The 17,060-nt window shown below is 44.9% G+C and overlaps 1 protein-coding gene across 1 annotated transcript in view; it reads left to right on the plus strand.

Annotated features, from left to right (window-relative positions):
- DNMT3B (DNA methyltransferase 3 beta) overlaps positions 1–17,060 on the plus strand; it is a 244,084-nt gene that overhangs the window by 186,692 nt on the left and 40,332 nt on the right. The window contains exons 11-14 of the mRNA XM_029611336.1: positions 529–608; positions 1,447–1,559; positions 8,156–8,339; positions 10,929–11,013. Of these exons, the coding sequence (XP_029467196.1) occupies positions 529–608; positions 1,447–1,559; positions 8,156–8,339; positions 10,929–11,013 (462 nt within the window). The remainder of the gene's footprint in view (positions 1–528; positions 609–1,446; positions 1,560–8,155; positions 8,340–10,928; positions 11,014–17,060) is intronic.

Here is a 17,060-nt window from a genome sequence, read left to right on the forward strand (position 1 = left end):
CACTTCCAGGAAAAGCAGCCAATCCCTGCTCAGAACTCACCGACAGCCAATCCCTGCGCAGAACTCACCGACAGCCAATCCCTGCTCAGAACTCACCGGCTTGGCTGCACATTTTACTTACTGAATCTCATGGGAATAACTAATAGGGCCATCGACATTGCATTTGCATGCTGCAGGCGCTATTAGTCTCGGGGGGTTGGACATGCGTTTGATGCCTTATTACCCCTTACTGAATAAGGGGTAAAGCTAGCGTGTCAAAAACACGCGTCCAAACACGGGTTAACAGTGCACTCCGCCGGAGCGCACTGTACTGTATCGGCCTGTGTGTAAGTGCTGTATATTTACAACTGAAGTTTTTAATTTAAAAATGAGATAACAAAAGTGTTTGAGAAACTTTATTTCCAGCTGTGTATGCATGGCCGATGTGCTGTGTTATGAATCCAGTTCATTCAGTTTCTCCTTGTGTCACATAATGTATCTAAGGCAGGTGATAGCTTTGTTTAAATAAAATATCTCTTCACTTTGCAGATTTCTGTTTAGCGTGTGGGAGCAAAAATCCTGTAACATTGCATCCACTCTTTGATGGAGGACTCTGCCAGATTTGTAAGGTAAATTTATAAAATGAAGCAAGGCAAAACTTAAAATGAGCAGAAGGGAGTTTGGCTGGTGAGGCTGCAGTGGCCTCGCGGGCCCGTGGAGTTTGGCTCGTGAGGCTGCTGTGGCCTCTCGGGCCCGTGGAGTTTGGCTCGTGAGGCTGCAGTGGCCTCTCGGGCCCGTGGAGTTTGGCTGGTGAGGCTGCAGTGGCCTCGCGGGCCCGTGGAGTTTGGCTCGTGAGGCTGCAGTGGCCTCGCGGGCCCGTGGAGTTTGGCTGATGAGGCTGCAGTGGCCTCGCGGGCCCGTGGAGTTTGGCTCGTGAGGCTGCAGTGGCCTTGCGGGCCCGTGGAGTTTGGCTGGTGAGGCTGCAGTGGCCTCTCGGGCCCGTGGAGTTTGGCTCGTGAGGCTGCAGTGGCCTCGCGGGCCCGTGGAGTTTGGCTCGTGAGGCTGCAGTGGCCTCTCGGGCCCGTGGAGTTTGGCTGGTGAGGCTGCAGTGCCCTCGCGGGCCCGTGGAGTTTGGCTGGTGAGGCTGCAGTGGCCTCTCGGGCCTGTGGAGTTTGGCTGGTGAGGCTGCAGTGGCCTCTCGGGCCCGTGGAGTTTGGCTGGTGAGGCTGCAGTGCCCTCGCGGGCCCATGGAGTTTGGCTGGTGAGGCTGCAGTGGCCTCTCGGGCCTGTGGAGTTTGGCTGGTGAGGCTGCAGTGGCCTCTCTGGCCCGTGGAGTTTGGCTCGTGAGGCTGCAGTGGCCTCTCGGGCCCGTGTTTGTATGTGAGGGCCACTCTTTCCCTGCTGGATGTTGGCACCCGGTGCATTACTGTGTCTCAGTGGCTCTGACACTCCACCTTTTCTTGACAGGAGAGATTCCTGGAGGTTTTGTACATGTACGATGAGGATGGCTACCAGTCCTACTGCACCATTTGCTGCCAGGGAAAAGAGCTGCTGCTCTGTAGTAATGCCAAATGCCACAGGTAAGGCCACAAATAGCCATCTCCACGTCTGACTCTCAACATGTAGTCTGTTCCCTGCTTTACGAAATTGTTTGTGTTCTGAAAGGAAATATCCTTTCTAGTTCAGCCATTATCCACAAGCTGGAGAGTATTCCAGGCTGCGTAAACAGATTTTATTTTTGCTTTCAAAAATGAATATATAGCATGCTGGTAGTTTTATTCCTCCAGGAGACCACTGAAATGTTGTCAGGGAGCTGAACTAAACGCAGGGGGAAGTACTGAATGGGTGGAGGCCTCAGCCAGCTCAAAAATGACATACGCGGCTGGTTTATTGAATTCCGGGCTACCTTAAAAGCACATAAGCAGGAGCTTCTGGCTTCTATGTCTGACATCCGAGACGACATAGCAAGCCTGGGCCACAGAGTGGATGAGTAGGAGGGGAGAGCTGACTCACCCAGAATCGCCTTAAAGTCGCAGCCCAGCAGGATGCTCAGGATGGTGAAATTATGCTTTTACAGGAAAAGCTGGAAGACCTGGAGAATCGCTCCTGGCAGTGTAATATTAGGATTCGGGGAGTCCCTGAGGCTCCAGGATACAGCAATGCAATGGCAGTGGCAGGATTAATCTGCAAATCAATTCTACAAACATGTCCAGATCAAGGAGAACCAGCCGAGGGGCATATCTGAGGACATTACGATTGAAAGGGCGCATAGGGCTCTTAGCCCTAGCTCGGTCTCTAAGCCCAGAGACATCATCATATGTTGTCACAGCTTTCTTCAAAAATCTAAGATCATGGACGCTGCCCGCAAGAAAAATTCATGGACATGGGAAGGTCATACATTGAATATTTACCAAGATCTAGCGCCAACTACCCTCCGTAAACGATTTGAACTGGCGGAAATTACAGCCTATCTTCGTGCGGAAAATATACGGTATCGCTGGACATTTCCGTTCGGACTTCAATTCACAGTAAACGGAGTTGCCAGCCGAGTCAGAACCCTGGTGGAGGCGATTGCAGCCCTTAACAAGGCTGGTCACCAACCAAATATCACAGCACCGGAGAAAACCACCAAAACCCCAAAGATGGATGACCACCCAAAATGGCGGGAGTCGGCTGCATCCCCACTCTGAGGAGTCCCGATCGGTACTGTCGGATCAAGGCTGACTCCACCAGTTTATTTCACCAGTCTAAGACGCTGCTCGTACTGCCATTGCCTGTAATTTCTAGCCCTGCTATTTGAGTGAACGATCGCAATCACTAGTCCCTCTGCAACATGTCATCTCAGAATACACAGCCTGAGGCTGAAGTAATTTGAGTAGTAAGCATGTTCAAGATTAAATGTTTGAATGTTATAGATTTTGGGTTTAACAAGTTGTAGAAGTCTCGGGAGGGGAGTGGGGTTCCATGCTGGTGAGGAGTGACTTCCAGGAGAGGAGTTCTATCACCCCGGAGTCGTAATGGGGTGATTATAAATGTAAGGGTTTTTTGGGTTGTTCTCTCCAGGGACCATTATTAATTACTGCTGTCCTCATGTCCAGGTCAAATCTAAATGTTAAAAGCCCGTATACCGGAGAGCGGATTCTGTCCCTGAATGTGAAGGGCCTTAACCACTACCGCAAAAGGTTTTTGCTAAACCAAGAATTAAAAACAGAAAGTGTATTTATAGCAACGGTACAAGAGACACACCTCCGGAAAAGGCATGAAAGGGTTCTTTTGCTCCATTATTACCCATATATGTATCTTGCCGCTAGCACAAACAATTCAAAATATGCAGGGATGGGTATATTGATTTCTAAGGATTTTGTGCATGAGGTTATGGAATTTGTGCTGGACCCCTGGGGGCGCTGTGTGCTCCTGAAAATCAGAGTGGGGAAAACGATAGCCACTTTAGTCGGCCTCTATGCACCTAATACAGGACAAGATGTTTTTTTTAATGCCTTAAATGAGGTGTTACTTAAGCATGCTGAAGGATCTTTAATTAGCGGAGGGGATTTTAATGTGACTCATAGCCCCACCATGGATAATTCCAATCAGACATCAACTACCCTGAGAATAGTACGGAAGAGTCAGTCTACCCTGACATCACATCGGCACTTGGGGGATGTCTGGAGGCAAAGGAATCCACATTCAAGATGTTATACCTATTTTTCCAATGCCCACCAATTATATTCTCGACTGGACTATTTCTTATAGACACACAAACTCAAACTCGGGGGACTGAAGCTGGAATTGAACCCATTGGGTGCTCAGATCATTCTCCTGCATGGGTTCAGTTAAACCTCAATATTCAGGATCAGGGCCAAAGGTTCTGGCGGTTAAATCCAAATTTGTCCAATCATTGGGTACAAAATTATCTGAGTACTTTCAAAATAACGCTACTGATTCCACCCCAGCGTCGACGATTTGGGAATGATCCAAGGCAGTCGCTCGGGGCATCCTTATTTCGCAAGCATCTTTTTGCAAACGAAAGGAGGAGCAACAAAGGAAAATACTCACAACGGAACTTTCTTGGTTAACTTTACAGCACTTGCAAACACAGGGCCCTACCCTATTACAGAAAATAAATAGAGTTAGGGATGCCATTAAGGACTGGATGATAATGCCCTCGCTTTTCAAGTGGAATTAACTAAGCAATAGTATTATGAAGGGAGTAACAAGGCCGGCCGACTGTTAGCCAGACGTCTGAAAGCGGTCCTAGCCCAAAATCATATTACTAAAATAAGAGATAACGGGGAAGTCTTATTACTTCTGAGGGGATTAGAAAATGCTTCACAGATTTTTATGGTCATTTATATAGTAGAGATGCTGACATTACAGGGAGCGAGATAGATAACTATGTAAAGGACTTGCCCTTGCAGACCATTACGGAAGACCAGCAGGCATATCTAGATGGCCCTATTCTATTATCCGAAGTACAACTGGCGATTAAAGCTCTAAAACCAGGCAAATCCTCGGGATTAGATGGCCTGACAGGAAGCTACTACAAAAAGCTCTCTCATATTGTGGCGGAACCGCTCACTGAGATGCTAAACTCCCTTAGGAGCGCGGATTCCCTAGCTAACCATGCTAATGTAGCGGCTATTACAGTTCTGGCTAAACCGGGTAGGGATCCAATTCGTTGTGGGTCCTATCGTCCGATATCACTTATCAACTTGGATCTTAAGATCTTAGCGCGCATACTGGCTGAACGGTTAAAAGGCATTATCCTCTCATTAGTGTATAATGATCAAGTAGGATTCATACATCCCGAATGGCTAGCGATAATAGAAGAAAGGTAGTAGACCTGATAGACTGCGTGCATCGTCGTCAGATACCTGCTGCACTCCTAGCCATCGACACTGAGAAGGACTTTGACCTTGTGCACTGGCCTTTTCTGTTTCAGGTACTAAATAAAATGAACTTTGGGGCATCTTTCCAGACTTGGATTTAAAAAATTATATGAATGGCCTCAGGCTAGAGTGAAAGTAAATGGGGGCTATGGCCCGCTGCTTGATATACCGCAGGGCACTCGCCAGGGATGCCCCCTTTCGCCCGTGCTTTTTGTGCTTTTTTTAGAACCTTTTGCAATGATGGTTAGATGGACGGAAACCATTACTGGTTGCATTTTAAACTTTCATTATTTGCGGACGACATCCTTTTCACACTGACAGATCCCTGAGGTATCACTACAGGGGGTTACGACTGCTTTGGAGAATTTCCATTGGGTATCTGGCTTTAAGGTGAATCTAGAAAAGTCGGAACTATTAAATCTGAATTTCCTAGTCCGATTGTTGAGAGCATCACAAAGACCTTCCCCTTTAGGTGGGCAAAATCTTCTATTAAGTACTTAGGGGTTCAAATTGGCTCACATAACTCAATTATGTACACTTAATTTCAACCCGCTATGGAAAAAAAAAAAAATCGATAACGAGCTGCACAACTGGAGTAGGGAATATTTCTCATGGATGGGGAGACTAGCGATTATTAAAATGGTTACATTACCTCGTTTGCTCTACTTCTTTTCCACTACACCAATTTTTATATCTTCCGCCATATTAAAACAATGGCAAACAAACATTTATGGTTTCATATGGTGAGAGAGACCACCTAGGGTGGCCAGAACTACTTTATTTCTACCCAAGTTAGCAGGGGACGTGGGAGCACCGAATATCCTTTGGTACTACGCGGCAGCTCACTTGCGCTCCTTGGTAGATTTATATCATAAAGTTGATATTAAACAATGGGCTCAATTGGAGCAGGCACAGGTGGGATCCATGCCTCTCCAGGCACTTCCGTGGCAACCCAAATCTACTTGGAGACCACTAATATATTTAACGCCAACCCTACAAACTACCATAAGATTGTGGAAGTACTGGAAGGCTAGATTCATGGGACACTCTGATTATCACCAATTGTCTTGTTTCTTTCATAACATTACTTTTAAGGGGGGCGTAGCTAATCCTCACTTTACCAGCTGGGAGGAGCAGGGGATTTTCACCTTTGGACATGTTCTTATGGGCACCACTATCCGAGCTTATGAGACGATGAATATACCGGGACCACCTGGGCTCAGACAGGTACTCGATTTTGCTCAGGTTCAGCATTTCTTGCTTATGCTAATACAAGCTAACAGAGTCCATCCGGTGAAAACACTTTGAGAATTATTGCGAGCACTCAGGTAAAATGAAGGGTGTCCTTTCCAAAATATACAAATTGTTAAATAATCAGGCTCCATATAAAAGCATGGCAAAGGGAACTGGGAGAGGAGTTAGACCATGAAGTATGGGACTTAATATTCTTCCAGATATCCAAAGTGTCGATTGCTGCCCATATACAGGAGCATTATTATAAAGTTTTGCATAGGTGACAAATTACACAGAACGATCCCTGCGATTCCCAATGTGTGTTGGAGGGGATGTGGACATGTCGCTACTTATTTTCATGCTCAAAGGTGGTTTCCTTTTGGAAAGGGGTTTATGACTGGTTAGCAAGTGTGATTACGGGAGTAGGTGATATGGACCCTAAATGTGCCTTACTCCATGTCCCTTTGGAAGGACCCTCCAAACCAGCAAATACATTCTGCACACAAGTATTTGTGGCAGCTCGAGGGGAACGAGCCAGGGCTTGGAAATTGCCTGATCTTCCCTCTCTGGCAGTAGTTCTCCATTTCCGAATGGCTCGTCTTACTGCCGTGAAACATGACACTATGAAGGCATTTACGAGTGTCTGGGAGCCTATGATAACATGGCTCCAAGCCCAGGGACATAGAGGTCGACCATGGATTAGTGGTGGTTCTTCCGTACAGCACGGACAAGCCATCTTCTCATCACCAACAGCTGAACACAAGGAATGCAGAGAACAAAGAGGTTGTAAAATATAGTTTAATTTAATTTATAAGCATATCTTACTTTTTTTTTCTTTTACGTTTTTCTGCATAGAGCGGTACCCTGGAGTGAAGGGGAGGGGGCATTCTATACAAACTATTACATTGAAAAACTGTACATATTTAGTTGTGAATTTAATATACCCATCGTGAACATAGCATTATTATCTACATTACTTGCGTTTAAAGCACTCGGGGCCTGATGTCCTCGTTCTATATTTATCCTAGGTGTTACCCTTGGAAGGCTTGTTATAAATATCTGTACCTTTCATGCGTCTCAATATTGTGCCTGTATTGAATGCTATGTTTAATGCTCCTTATGTACTACAAAAAAAAAAAGCAAACAGAATGTTGGGAATTATTAGAAAGGGAATGGTGAATAAAATGGAAAATGTAATTGTACCTTTGCATCGCTCCATGATGAGACTGCACCTTAAGTACTGTGTGCAATTCTGGTCCCCACATCTCAAAAAAGATATAATTGCGATGGAGAAGGTACAGAGAAGGGCAACCAAAATGATAAGGGGAATGGAACAGCTCTCCTATGAGGAAAGACTAAAGAGGTTAGGACTTTTCAGCTTGGAGAAGAGACGGCTGAGTGGGGATATGATAGTGGTGTTTAAAATCATGAGAGGTCTAGAACAAGTTAATGTAAATCGGTTATTTTCTCAAGGACTGGGGGTATTCTATGAAGTTAGCAAGTAGCTCATTTAAAAAAAATTGAAGAAAGAAATTGAAGTTAAGCTCTGGAATTCATTGCCAAAGGATGTGGTTAGTGCAGTTAGTGTAACTGGGTTTAAAGAAGGTTTGGATAAGTTCCTAGATGAAAAATCCATAAACTGCTATTAATTAATAAACAATAGTAGCTTGAGATCTATTTATTGTTTGGGTAATTGCCAGGCACTTATAGCCTGGATTGGCCTCTGTTGGAAACAGGATGCTGGGCTTGATGGACCCTGGCTCTGACTCAGTAGGGCATGTTCTTATGTTACTAGGTTGCTGTTATTGATTTGCTGTATTACTATGTTGCTATGTATGGTACAGGTGCTATGCACAAATGTATATTTTAATTGAAAATAATGCACAGAGTTGAAAATACAATCTACGCAGCTTATTTTCCTCCCACAGGAATTCATACTTTTATCCTCTTTGAGGGGAGCAGTTTTCAGGGGCCGGTTCAACAGGTGAAATGATTTTTCTGTATGTACATGGCCTCGGTGTTACCAGACTGATCCTGTCCCCAATTCTGTGCAGATGCTTCTGTGTGGATTGCCTGGAGGTCCTGGTGGGGCCAGGATCCTCCACAGAGGCCAAAGAACAGGAACCGTGGAACTGCTACTTGTGTCTTCCTGAGAGGCGTCACCGGGCACTGCAGCGCCAGCAGGACTGGATCATGCGGCTTCAGGACTTCTTCTTAAGTGACAAAGGACAAGAATATGTAAGGATCAATGCACACATCAGAAAAAGAGGTTTGGCCAGAAGAAGTCTGTAGGAGGGAAATTTTGCTGATGCGGCCGGGTTTTGTCCGATTATAAAATCTGATAAGGATACAGTTTTCCTCCTATAAAGGTTCTAGATATCTTGGGCAAATTGATAGCAGATAACTGTATGGTGATACAAGTCATAGGAACGTGGATGCACAATACAAGCAAAATGAACATGCAGGCAGTGTCACTCAAAGCAACAGCCAAGCAGGAAGGGGCAAAATGCTTGTGTTTATTAAATGTAGATTAAACTTAAGAGAAGGAAATTATTTAATGCAAAACCGTGCAGGGATGGGATCTGTGGTACATATGTACAGCAATCTGTAGAGGGATCTGGAATTAATTATATCTGCTAATCTCAAGATAGCCAAATAATGTGCCAAAGGAGTGATGAGAGGCAGAGGGAAATGTATAGCCAGCAAATAAACAGGAGATGTTAGAGCTCTGTACAAATAATTGGCGAGATAACATCAGGAGTGCTGTCTCTCATTCTGGATGTACACAGAGCAGAATCAGCCCAGGCAGGCCAGCAAACCTGGGCAGTGTCTGCACCTCAAATCCCATGAGGTGAGAGAGTATACGACCTAAATAAGCTCTCATTATCCCTGCACTGCTCAGACTAGGAGGTAGGGCCTGGCGACAGGAGAAGGGATGGGATGCGCCAGCTGTGTAGCATCTCATTGTCAGGCCACTGCTACAGCTTTTTCTTCACGAGCTGGTGCTTCCCACCTTCGCAGGTACAATCAACACTCTCCCACCCCCTCCTTATACTATCTACACCCTCCATATCATATCATGACTTCTAGCTTTAAAAAATGAAAAAAAGTAATTTCTAAACTAATTTTTATTCTGCAAAATGGCATGATACAACACCTTCCTATCAAAAAATGTTTACCTCTTTTACATTACTTATACCTTTAACATGCATGAGCATCTCTACAATACTCCTTTAAAATGTAAAGTGTAGATAGTATAAGGAGGGGGATGGGAGAGTGTTGATTGTACCTGCGAAGGTGGGAAGCACCAGCTCGTGAAGAAAAAGCTGTAGCAGTGGCCTGACATTTATTATTTTCTGTATGAGAGTGTGGTAGAGCTTTGACGTTTATTATTTTCTGTATGAGAGTGTGGTAGAGCTTTGACATTTATTATTTTCTGTAAGAGAGTGTGGTAGAGCTTTGACATTTATTATTTTCTGTAAGAGTGTGGTAGAGCTTTGACATTTATTATTTTCTGTAAGAGAGTGGGGTAGAGCTTTGACATTTATTATTTTCTGTAAGAGTGTGGTAGAGCTTTGACATTTATTATTTTCTGTAAGAGAGTGGGGTAGAGCTTTGACGTTTATTATTTTCTGTATGAGAGTGGGGTAGAGTTTTAAAGTTTAGAGCTGTTTCCTTGTTTGTTTTCACCTCCCTTTGCCCGTCTCAAACCTACAAATTAGGAGGCAGGAAGAAAATTAACATAATATAAATCAATTAAGTGCAAAATAAACTGACTCAATTTAAAAAATAGCAGGTCGATTATAAATGTAAGAAATAAGTTTTAGAATAACTTTAAAAGATGTGGTCCAGCAGTAAGATGGGGGCTTTTGTACCCAGTGCTGTATCTATGATTATCTGCCTGCTGAGGAGAGGTCATATGTTTACGCCCTGAGCTTCTAGCGCTCAGAGGATGAGTCTGATTCCTGGAAGACAGAGTGGCAGACCTGGAGGAGTTGAGCCAGACAGAGAAGTATATAGCGGAGTCCCAAAGGGATATGGTTTGTTAAATGTATAACGCTTATATAACCCTGTTAAATGTATAACGCTACGGCGTAAGTTCCTGTTCACTGTACACCGACGTGATATCTTTGATGAGCAGCGGTATATAAAAAAATTATAAATAAATAAATAAATATGGTATTTATCTATTTGGATTTGATGTCTGGCATACTGAAGGTGATATGCACTTGAATAAAAATAATAAAAATATATAAAACTACACAACCAAGTAACAAAATTAACAATAAATCAAAAAAATAAATTAATAAATCAATATACTAAAATTTTAAATAAATTAAAAATACATCACATTTATAATTAAATCAATACAAATATAAAAGATTGAGTACCTTTTAATAATAACAGCAAATCTTAAAACTGTTAACTATGTATTAAGCAGTCAACATTTGAATGCTTGAGTAAAATAAAAAGCCTTTAGCCCCTTTCTAAGTTTTACCTCTTTGCAGGCAAGATGCAGTTTCTTTGGCAGTGCTCTCCAAAGAAAAGGAATTGCAAGTGATTTTTTTTTGTGTGTGTAATTCCCTGATATCATTTGCTTAGAGGGTTCAGATACCAAAATCAGAATAAGAACAAAGTTTGTGCCAGTCTATAAGCATGAAGAGCGAGGTAGTCCTGCAGAGTCTGCATGCATCTGCTCTCACAACTTCATGATGAGAGAAAGCTGGGCCTGCTCACCCTCAGAGTTTTTAAAGTGAACCCCCATAGTATAAACATTCAAAAGACTGGATTTGGGATTTAATTTCATTCTTCCTCTGTGTAACTTAGGAGGTTCCTGACAGTTTTCCAGTTGTTCCAGCTGAATCAAGACGACCCATCAGAGTTCTGTCTCTGTCTGATGGTTTAACAACAGGTAAGAGTCCTAAATATAAACGAGAATATCAGGGTCAGAAGGTTTCTGGCCAGAGATGGTGAAGGATGCCTGCTGCAGCTTCGCAGGGGCCTGGGACCCGGGGCAGTAAGGACCTTTCGCTTCCTCCCTCACTCCTTGGCTGATCCCTGCAGAGCGTTTACTCCTCCTGCACTCCTGGTGCAGCTTTGTCCTTATCCCCGTGTGGAAAAGTGAAGAAAGGTTCAGGTGTCTGCACGGCTGCTTCACCGGGGTAGATGTCATCCCAGATCTTCCCTTTAACTAATTTCCAAAATCTAAAAGCTTTCAGGTTTGATGCAGAGTCCTTTAATCTGAAAGAATTTAAATTTTAAAAGGGCAATATTCAAAGGCATTGAGCCGGATAACTCAAATTATCCAGCTGAATGGCGGGTTTTTGAATACTGGGTGCCCTAGCTGGATAGGATAAGAGAAGCAGTGCAGGGAGCCTCACGTGCTCTGGTGACTTAGCTGAATTTCATAACGTCTGAGCTGCTTCGGAGCAGGTTTAATGGTATCTGGCCTCGTGTGGCTGCATAACTCCACTTAACGGGACATCGTCAAAGATAATCCAGTGTTACGCAAAAAACAAAGACGTACAGCGCAGGTCTGTGCCTCAATTCCCCTAACCTGCCAGGCCATGCACTCCACAAACCCCTTTCATGTTCAAAAGATGCAGCAAGGTCCCCCCCTTTCCTGTTTTATTAATTCAAAATTGGGCTGTCTCCTACCCAGTCCTACAGTTTTATTGGCTGCCACCCCGTCCTTGAATTGCTGCTTCAGAGAAAGCCTGTGTTAGGCTGCAGCCACCACCCCCTTGTAAGCCCCTCAGCTGCTCCTGGGACCTGGGCTAGAACTGCCTTTATAGGCCCCAGCATGGACTTCCTGTGGCGCAGGCTGATGATGTCACATCCTGCAGGGCTCCTGCTTCTCAGGCTCTGGTGCTTCTTCTTCTTGCTGGTCTTGTGTCTGCTTTTTCCTCTGTTTCTTCTTCAAGCCGACCTCAGCTTTGGCCCCGACCTTGCTTCATTCTTTGGACTTCTCTGTTTGCCACCTGGACATTCTCCCTTGCCTACGTCCTGCTGGCTCAGCCTGCATGAATGAGGGCAGGTGCAGGTGAAACCCCAGCTAGTCCCACCCAGGCACATCCACCCGCAGTCAGTGAGGGCCTCAAGGCATAAGAGAGTAACTGTCACTGGGCTGAAGAACTGAATATCAGCATAAATACGATATCAACACTCAAACTTAATATTAAGTGACAGAATGGATGCAAGTAAATATTAAACTGGATGGCAGAAGTGCAGCTGGTAAAGAACTCCAGTTGACAGAGACTGCCTGATTACAGCCTTCTGCTTCCTGTCAGTCAGATAGGAACAAAACCATCTTAATATAATATCCTGACCACCAACATCATCAATCAATCAATCGAGACAAGAAGATTCAGGATCTAGCAACAAACAAAGCAAGCCTCTGCCTGCATGAAAACCTCAGTGCAACACCTGGAGGCTTGATAAGCTTATTCGGGTCTGCTGTGGCCCCAGCATTAGTTCAGGAATACAATAATTCTGGACCAACTTACTTATTTACAGTGCTTTAAAGATACAAAAATCAAAATAGTAGCTCACCTTGCCTCAGGCACAACTAACAGGTAAAGGTCCAGTGTCTGAGTGCATGGTGAGGTCCTATCAGCTGCCTCCCAAGCTCTCACGGCCTGGGCTCTTAGGGCCAATGAAGGGACCCTCCCGTCACCCAGAATCCCTTGCAGCCTTCTGCAGTAAGGAGAAGCGGGCTCCTTGAGGTGCAACGAGGGAGTTGTTGATACGCTGCCTCACACCTCTCCTGAGCAGAAGCCAGACCTCATGTACTTCCAGACGCTCTTGGAGGTGATTAAACAGCATTCCCTTAATTACTTTAGATAAAAAAAGGCAGTGAAGAAATGGGATGATAATGCTTCAGTATAGAAGGATTGAGCCTGTGCTTTTTCAAGCTTGCTAAAGATACATGTCCTGCAGAAACAGAGAGAGTCAATCTCAGAACACAAAAACCTTAACCTATTGCACTAGGACAAGGGGTTAATGGGCAAGAAAAATATTCAGTTTACATAATTAGCTACTGACTCCATTCTATCTACAGTAAATTCTGCTAAGCTTTTTGTTTCTTGACACCAACACACATTCATATTCCTTGGCAAAAGCCAATCTCTCTCATTGACTATCCCACTACATTGCAAGTGCTTTTACTCGTTACTTGTGACCACTAATGTGTTCATTTGTAAACCACTGATAATGCGGCATAGAAACTCTTAAGATAAATAAAACTCATTCACGCGCAACCTCTGTGTCTCAGGTCCCAGCCCTACCCTGCATGCCCAGTCCCTATAAATCCCATGCAGGCTCTTTCTTCTGCACGGCTCTGACAGAAGCAGCTCTGGAAGGGGAAGCAACATGCAGTTTATGCTTCCAGCACTGTGGCTGTCTGAGTAGGATGAATACAGATCTGGGGGGGGGAGGGGAGAGCACAATTTTGAATTAAAAAGCAGTTCTTAAAGTCAGATCCCAAATTTCTCAAAGCCCCAATCCTTACTGCCCGCACTCCACTGGCATCCTGCTCCCACACTAACCTCAAGTGCTGTTGCTTGGCTTCCTGCTGGGGCAAGAAGGAAGTTAGGCAGGGTGTGGGGGTTTATGGTCAGGGGAATGGGGTAGGTTGGGTTTACAGGGCAAGAACTGGAGTTTGAGGTCAAGTAGGGTTCTGGAGCTTGATATAGCCAAGCAGACTTTAGCCAGCCAAGTCAAACCGAGGAAAATTTTCAGCCACAGGTTATCAACGTAAAATCTTGTAATGTCAGGCACTCGGCGGCCATTGAAAATAGAAAACATGAAAGATTTGTAGTTTGTCTCACATTGTCCGCACCCTGCCTTATTCTGTTGGACCTCTGTCAGTCTCATGTACGAATCGCACCCATGCTGCAAGCATTTGGGCCAATAACTTAACATTGTTTTCCATGGATGAGCAGGAATGAAAAATCACAGAAGTGGGGTGACATCATCAGACAGTACCAATTTGGGAATGAAGGCTCTCTCGTACAGACGTGTAGCTCCCATGAGTCACCTTAGCCTTCAGTGGAAAAGATTTTTTGCTCACGCTCTCTCTCTGGCTGTAGCTGCGACTGTTTGGGTTGTGTTATTCGTATCTTGTTTCTCTCTTTTTTTGTAACTATTTTTTTTACATTTATAGCAATATGATCACCAGTTCTCAGCAGTTTATGTAGTCACACTCATAAAACCACAGAAATCAATTCTATGCAATGTCAGTACCCACTAGTCCAGATAATTCTGGCATGCATAGTTGTAGACGGAAGCAGACATGCCAGATACGCTTCTCTCAGGGATATAAAAGATTACTAGCATTAGTTACCAATACCCTGCCTACATACAGGGTGGCACTGGTATTGGAGACGGGCTAATTTTCATAGTGTTCAGATTATTTATGAAAAACAGGTTAAAAACTGTTCTATGAGGGGATGCGTGAGTGAGAGAGTGGGAGCCTGTATGAGGGGATGCGTGAGAGAGTGGGAGCCTGTATGAGGGGATGCGTGAGTGAGAGAGAGAGTGGGAGCCTGTATGAGGGGATGCGCGAGTGAGAGAGAGAGTGGGAGCCTGTATGAGGGGATGCGTGAGAGAGAGAGAGAGTGGGAGCCTTATGAGGGGATGCGAGAGTGGGAGCCTGTATGAGGGGATGCGAGAGTGGGAGCCTGTATGAGGGGATGTGTGTGTGAGAGGGAGCCTGTATGAGGGGATGTGTGAGTGAGAGAGAGAGTGGGAGCCTGTATGAGGGGATGTGTGAGTGAGAGAGAGAGGGAGCCTGTATGAGGGGATGTGTGTGTGAGAGAGAGAGTGGGAGCCTGTATGAGGCTCCCACTACCGCCACAAAAACTATCTATTACCAACTCATGCATGCTTATAGAAACGCCATTCAAACAACAAAAAAAGAATACTATGCCAAGAAAATTCACCACCTCCAATTCAACCCTAAAGCTTTATTCACTCTAGTTTCAAATCTCACCAAACCCAACGTGTCCGCAACCCAAGTCCCCTCCACACAAACCCGGTGCAATGAAATTGCCATGTTCTTTAAGGACAAAATTTCCAACATTACTGCTAAATTTACCCCCAACACCAAAAACTCCCCCCTCACCAGCTACATTACCCCTCCCACCCCTCTTACACCCACCATCCTCTCCTCTTTTGAACCCTCCTCATCTCTTGAAATAGAAAACATTTAAAAAAAAATGAGACCCTCCTCCCACCCCTCAGAAACTATCCCCACTAAACTACTCCTCTCTATCCCCAAAACCATAGCCACCTCACTCTCCAAAATCGTTAACTGCTCCCTGGAACACGGCCTAGTACCTATCTCCCTGAAACAAGCCGTGGTCAAACCCATCTTAAAAAAACCCTCCCTTGACCCCTCCAACCTTTCCAACCTCCGTCCCATCTCCAACCTCCCCTTCCTCTCCAAAATCATTGAAAAACTAGTAAACTCCCGTCTCTCCGACTACCTCGAACAATCCAATATACTCCCACCATCACAATATGGCTTCCGTAAGCTCCTCAGCACTGAATCCCTACTCCTCTCCCTTACCGACACCATCATCAAAGGAATGGATGCTGGCAACTCCTATCTCCTTGCTATGCTTGATATCTCCGCTGCCTTTGACACTGTAGATCACAACATCCTCATCAACATACTCATTGGTATAGGAATATCAGGTACTGCTCTCTCCTGGGTAAAATCCTTCCTCCAAAACCGTACCTACACAGTCCTCACCGACAACTTCACCTCCCCCCCTATTAATCTCAACTGTGGCGTCCCCCAAGGATCCTCCCTCTCTTCCACATTGTTTAACATCTACATGCTCCCCCTTACTTACCTCCTCTCCAACCTTGGGATTACACACTTCATCTACGCAGATGATGTGCAGATCCTCATTCCTTTTACTAATTCTGCTTCCACTGCTCTCCAAAAATGGAACACTATTCTCGCTTCCATAAACCAACTCCTCACAGACATGCACCTAGCACTCAACCCGCAAAAAACTGAACTCCTCCTCATCTCCTCTAGACATGCCTCCACACCCTCCCCCTCCACCCTCCAACCCTTTAACTTTCTCTCTGATACAAGAAATCTAGGTGTCATACTTGACAACCAACTTACCTTCAAACCATTTATCAAATCCATCCTTAGCAGCTGCTACTTTAAATTACAAACCCTCAAAAAACTCAAACCCCTCCTCTACTTCTCGGACTTTCGTACAGTACTCCAATCTATAATCTTCTCAAAAATTGATTACTGTAACGCACTCCTACTGGGACTCCCTGCTACCTACATCAAACCTCTACAACTCCTTCAAAACGCTACCGCACGCATCCTCACCAATGCCAAAAAGAAAGACCATATCACTCCCACCCTCTGTAACCTCCACTGGCTTCCTATCCACTCACGAATTCTATACAAAACCCTCACCCTCATCCACAAAAGTATAATTAATGAACACTACAACTGGCTAAACCCACCCTTCACCCTTCGTACTTCCACAAGACCCACCCGCTCCTCCCTCCGTGGAACCCTTATCCCTCCCTCCACAAAATCCTCCAGACTCATCTCCACCACGAACAGAGCCCTCTCCCTCGCAGGCCCTCCCCTCTGGAACTCCATGCCTCTTGACCTACGCATTGAAACCTCCACACCCACCTTCAAAAAGAAACTCAAAACCTGGCTCTTCCTCCAAGCTTACCCCCAATCGTCTTCTTTACCTACTAACACCTTAACTTTACCTACTAACACCTTAACCCTACCACCTTCCCGTACTAACACCCCCTCCTCTGGACCTACCCCCACACCCTCTAATGACTTACAAACCCCACTCCTAACTTCTAGCACATAATATATGACACATAGCTCTATCGTTCCCATTTTCTCACCTGAATCTCTTATTTTCTACATGCCTATACAGTTTTGTATATAACCTA

Source organism: Rhinatrema bivittatum, chromosome 8, assembly GCF_901001135.1.
Source record: "Rhinatrema bivittatum chromosome 8, aRhiBiv1.1, whole genome shotgun sequence".
Lineage (NCBI taxonomy): Eukaryota > Metazoa > Chordata > Amphibia > Gymnophiona > Rhinatrematidae > Rhinatrema > Rhinatrema bivittatum.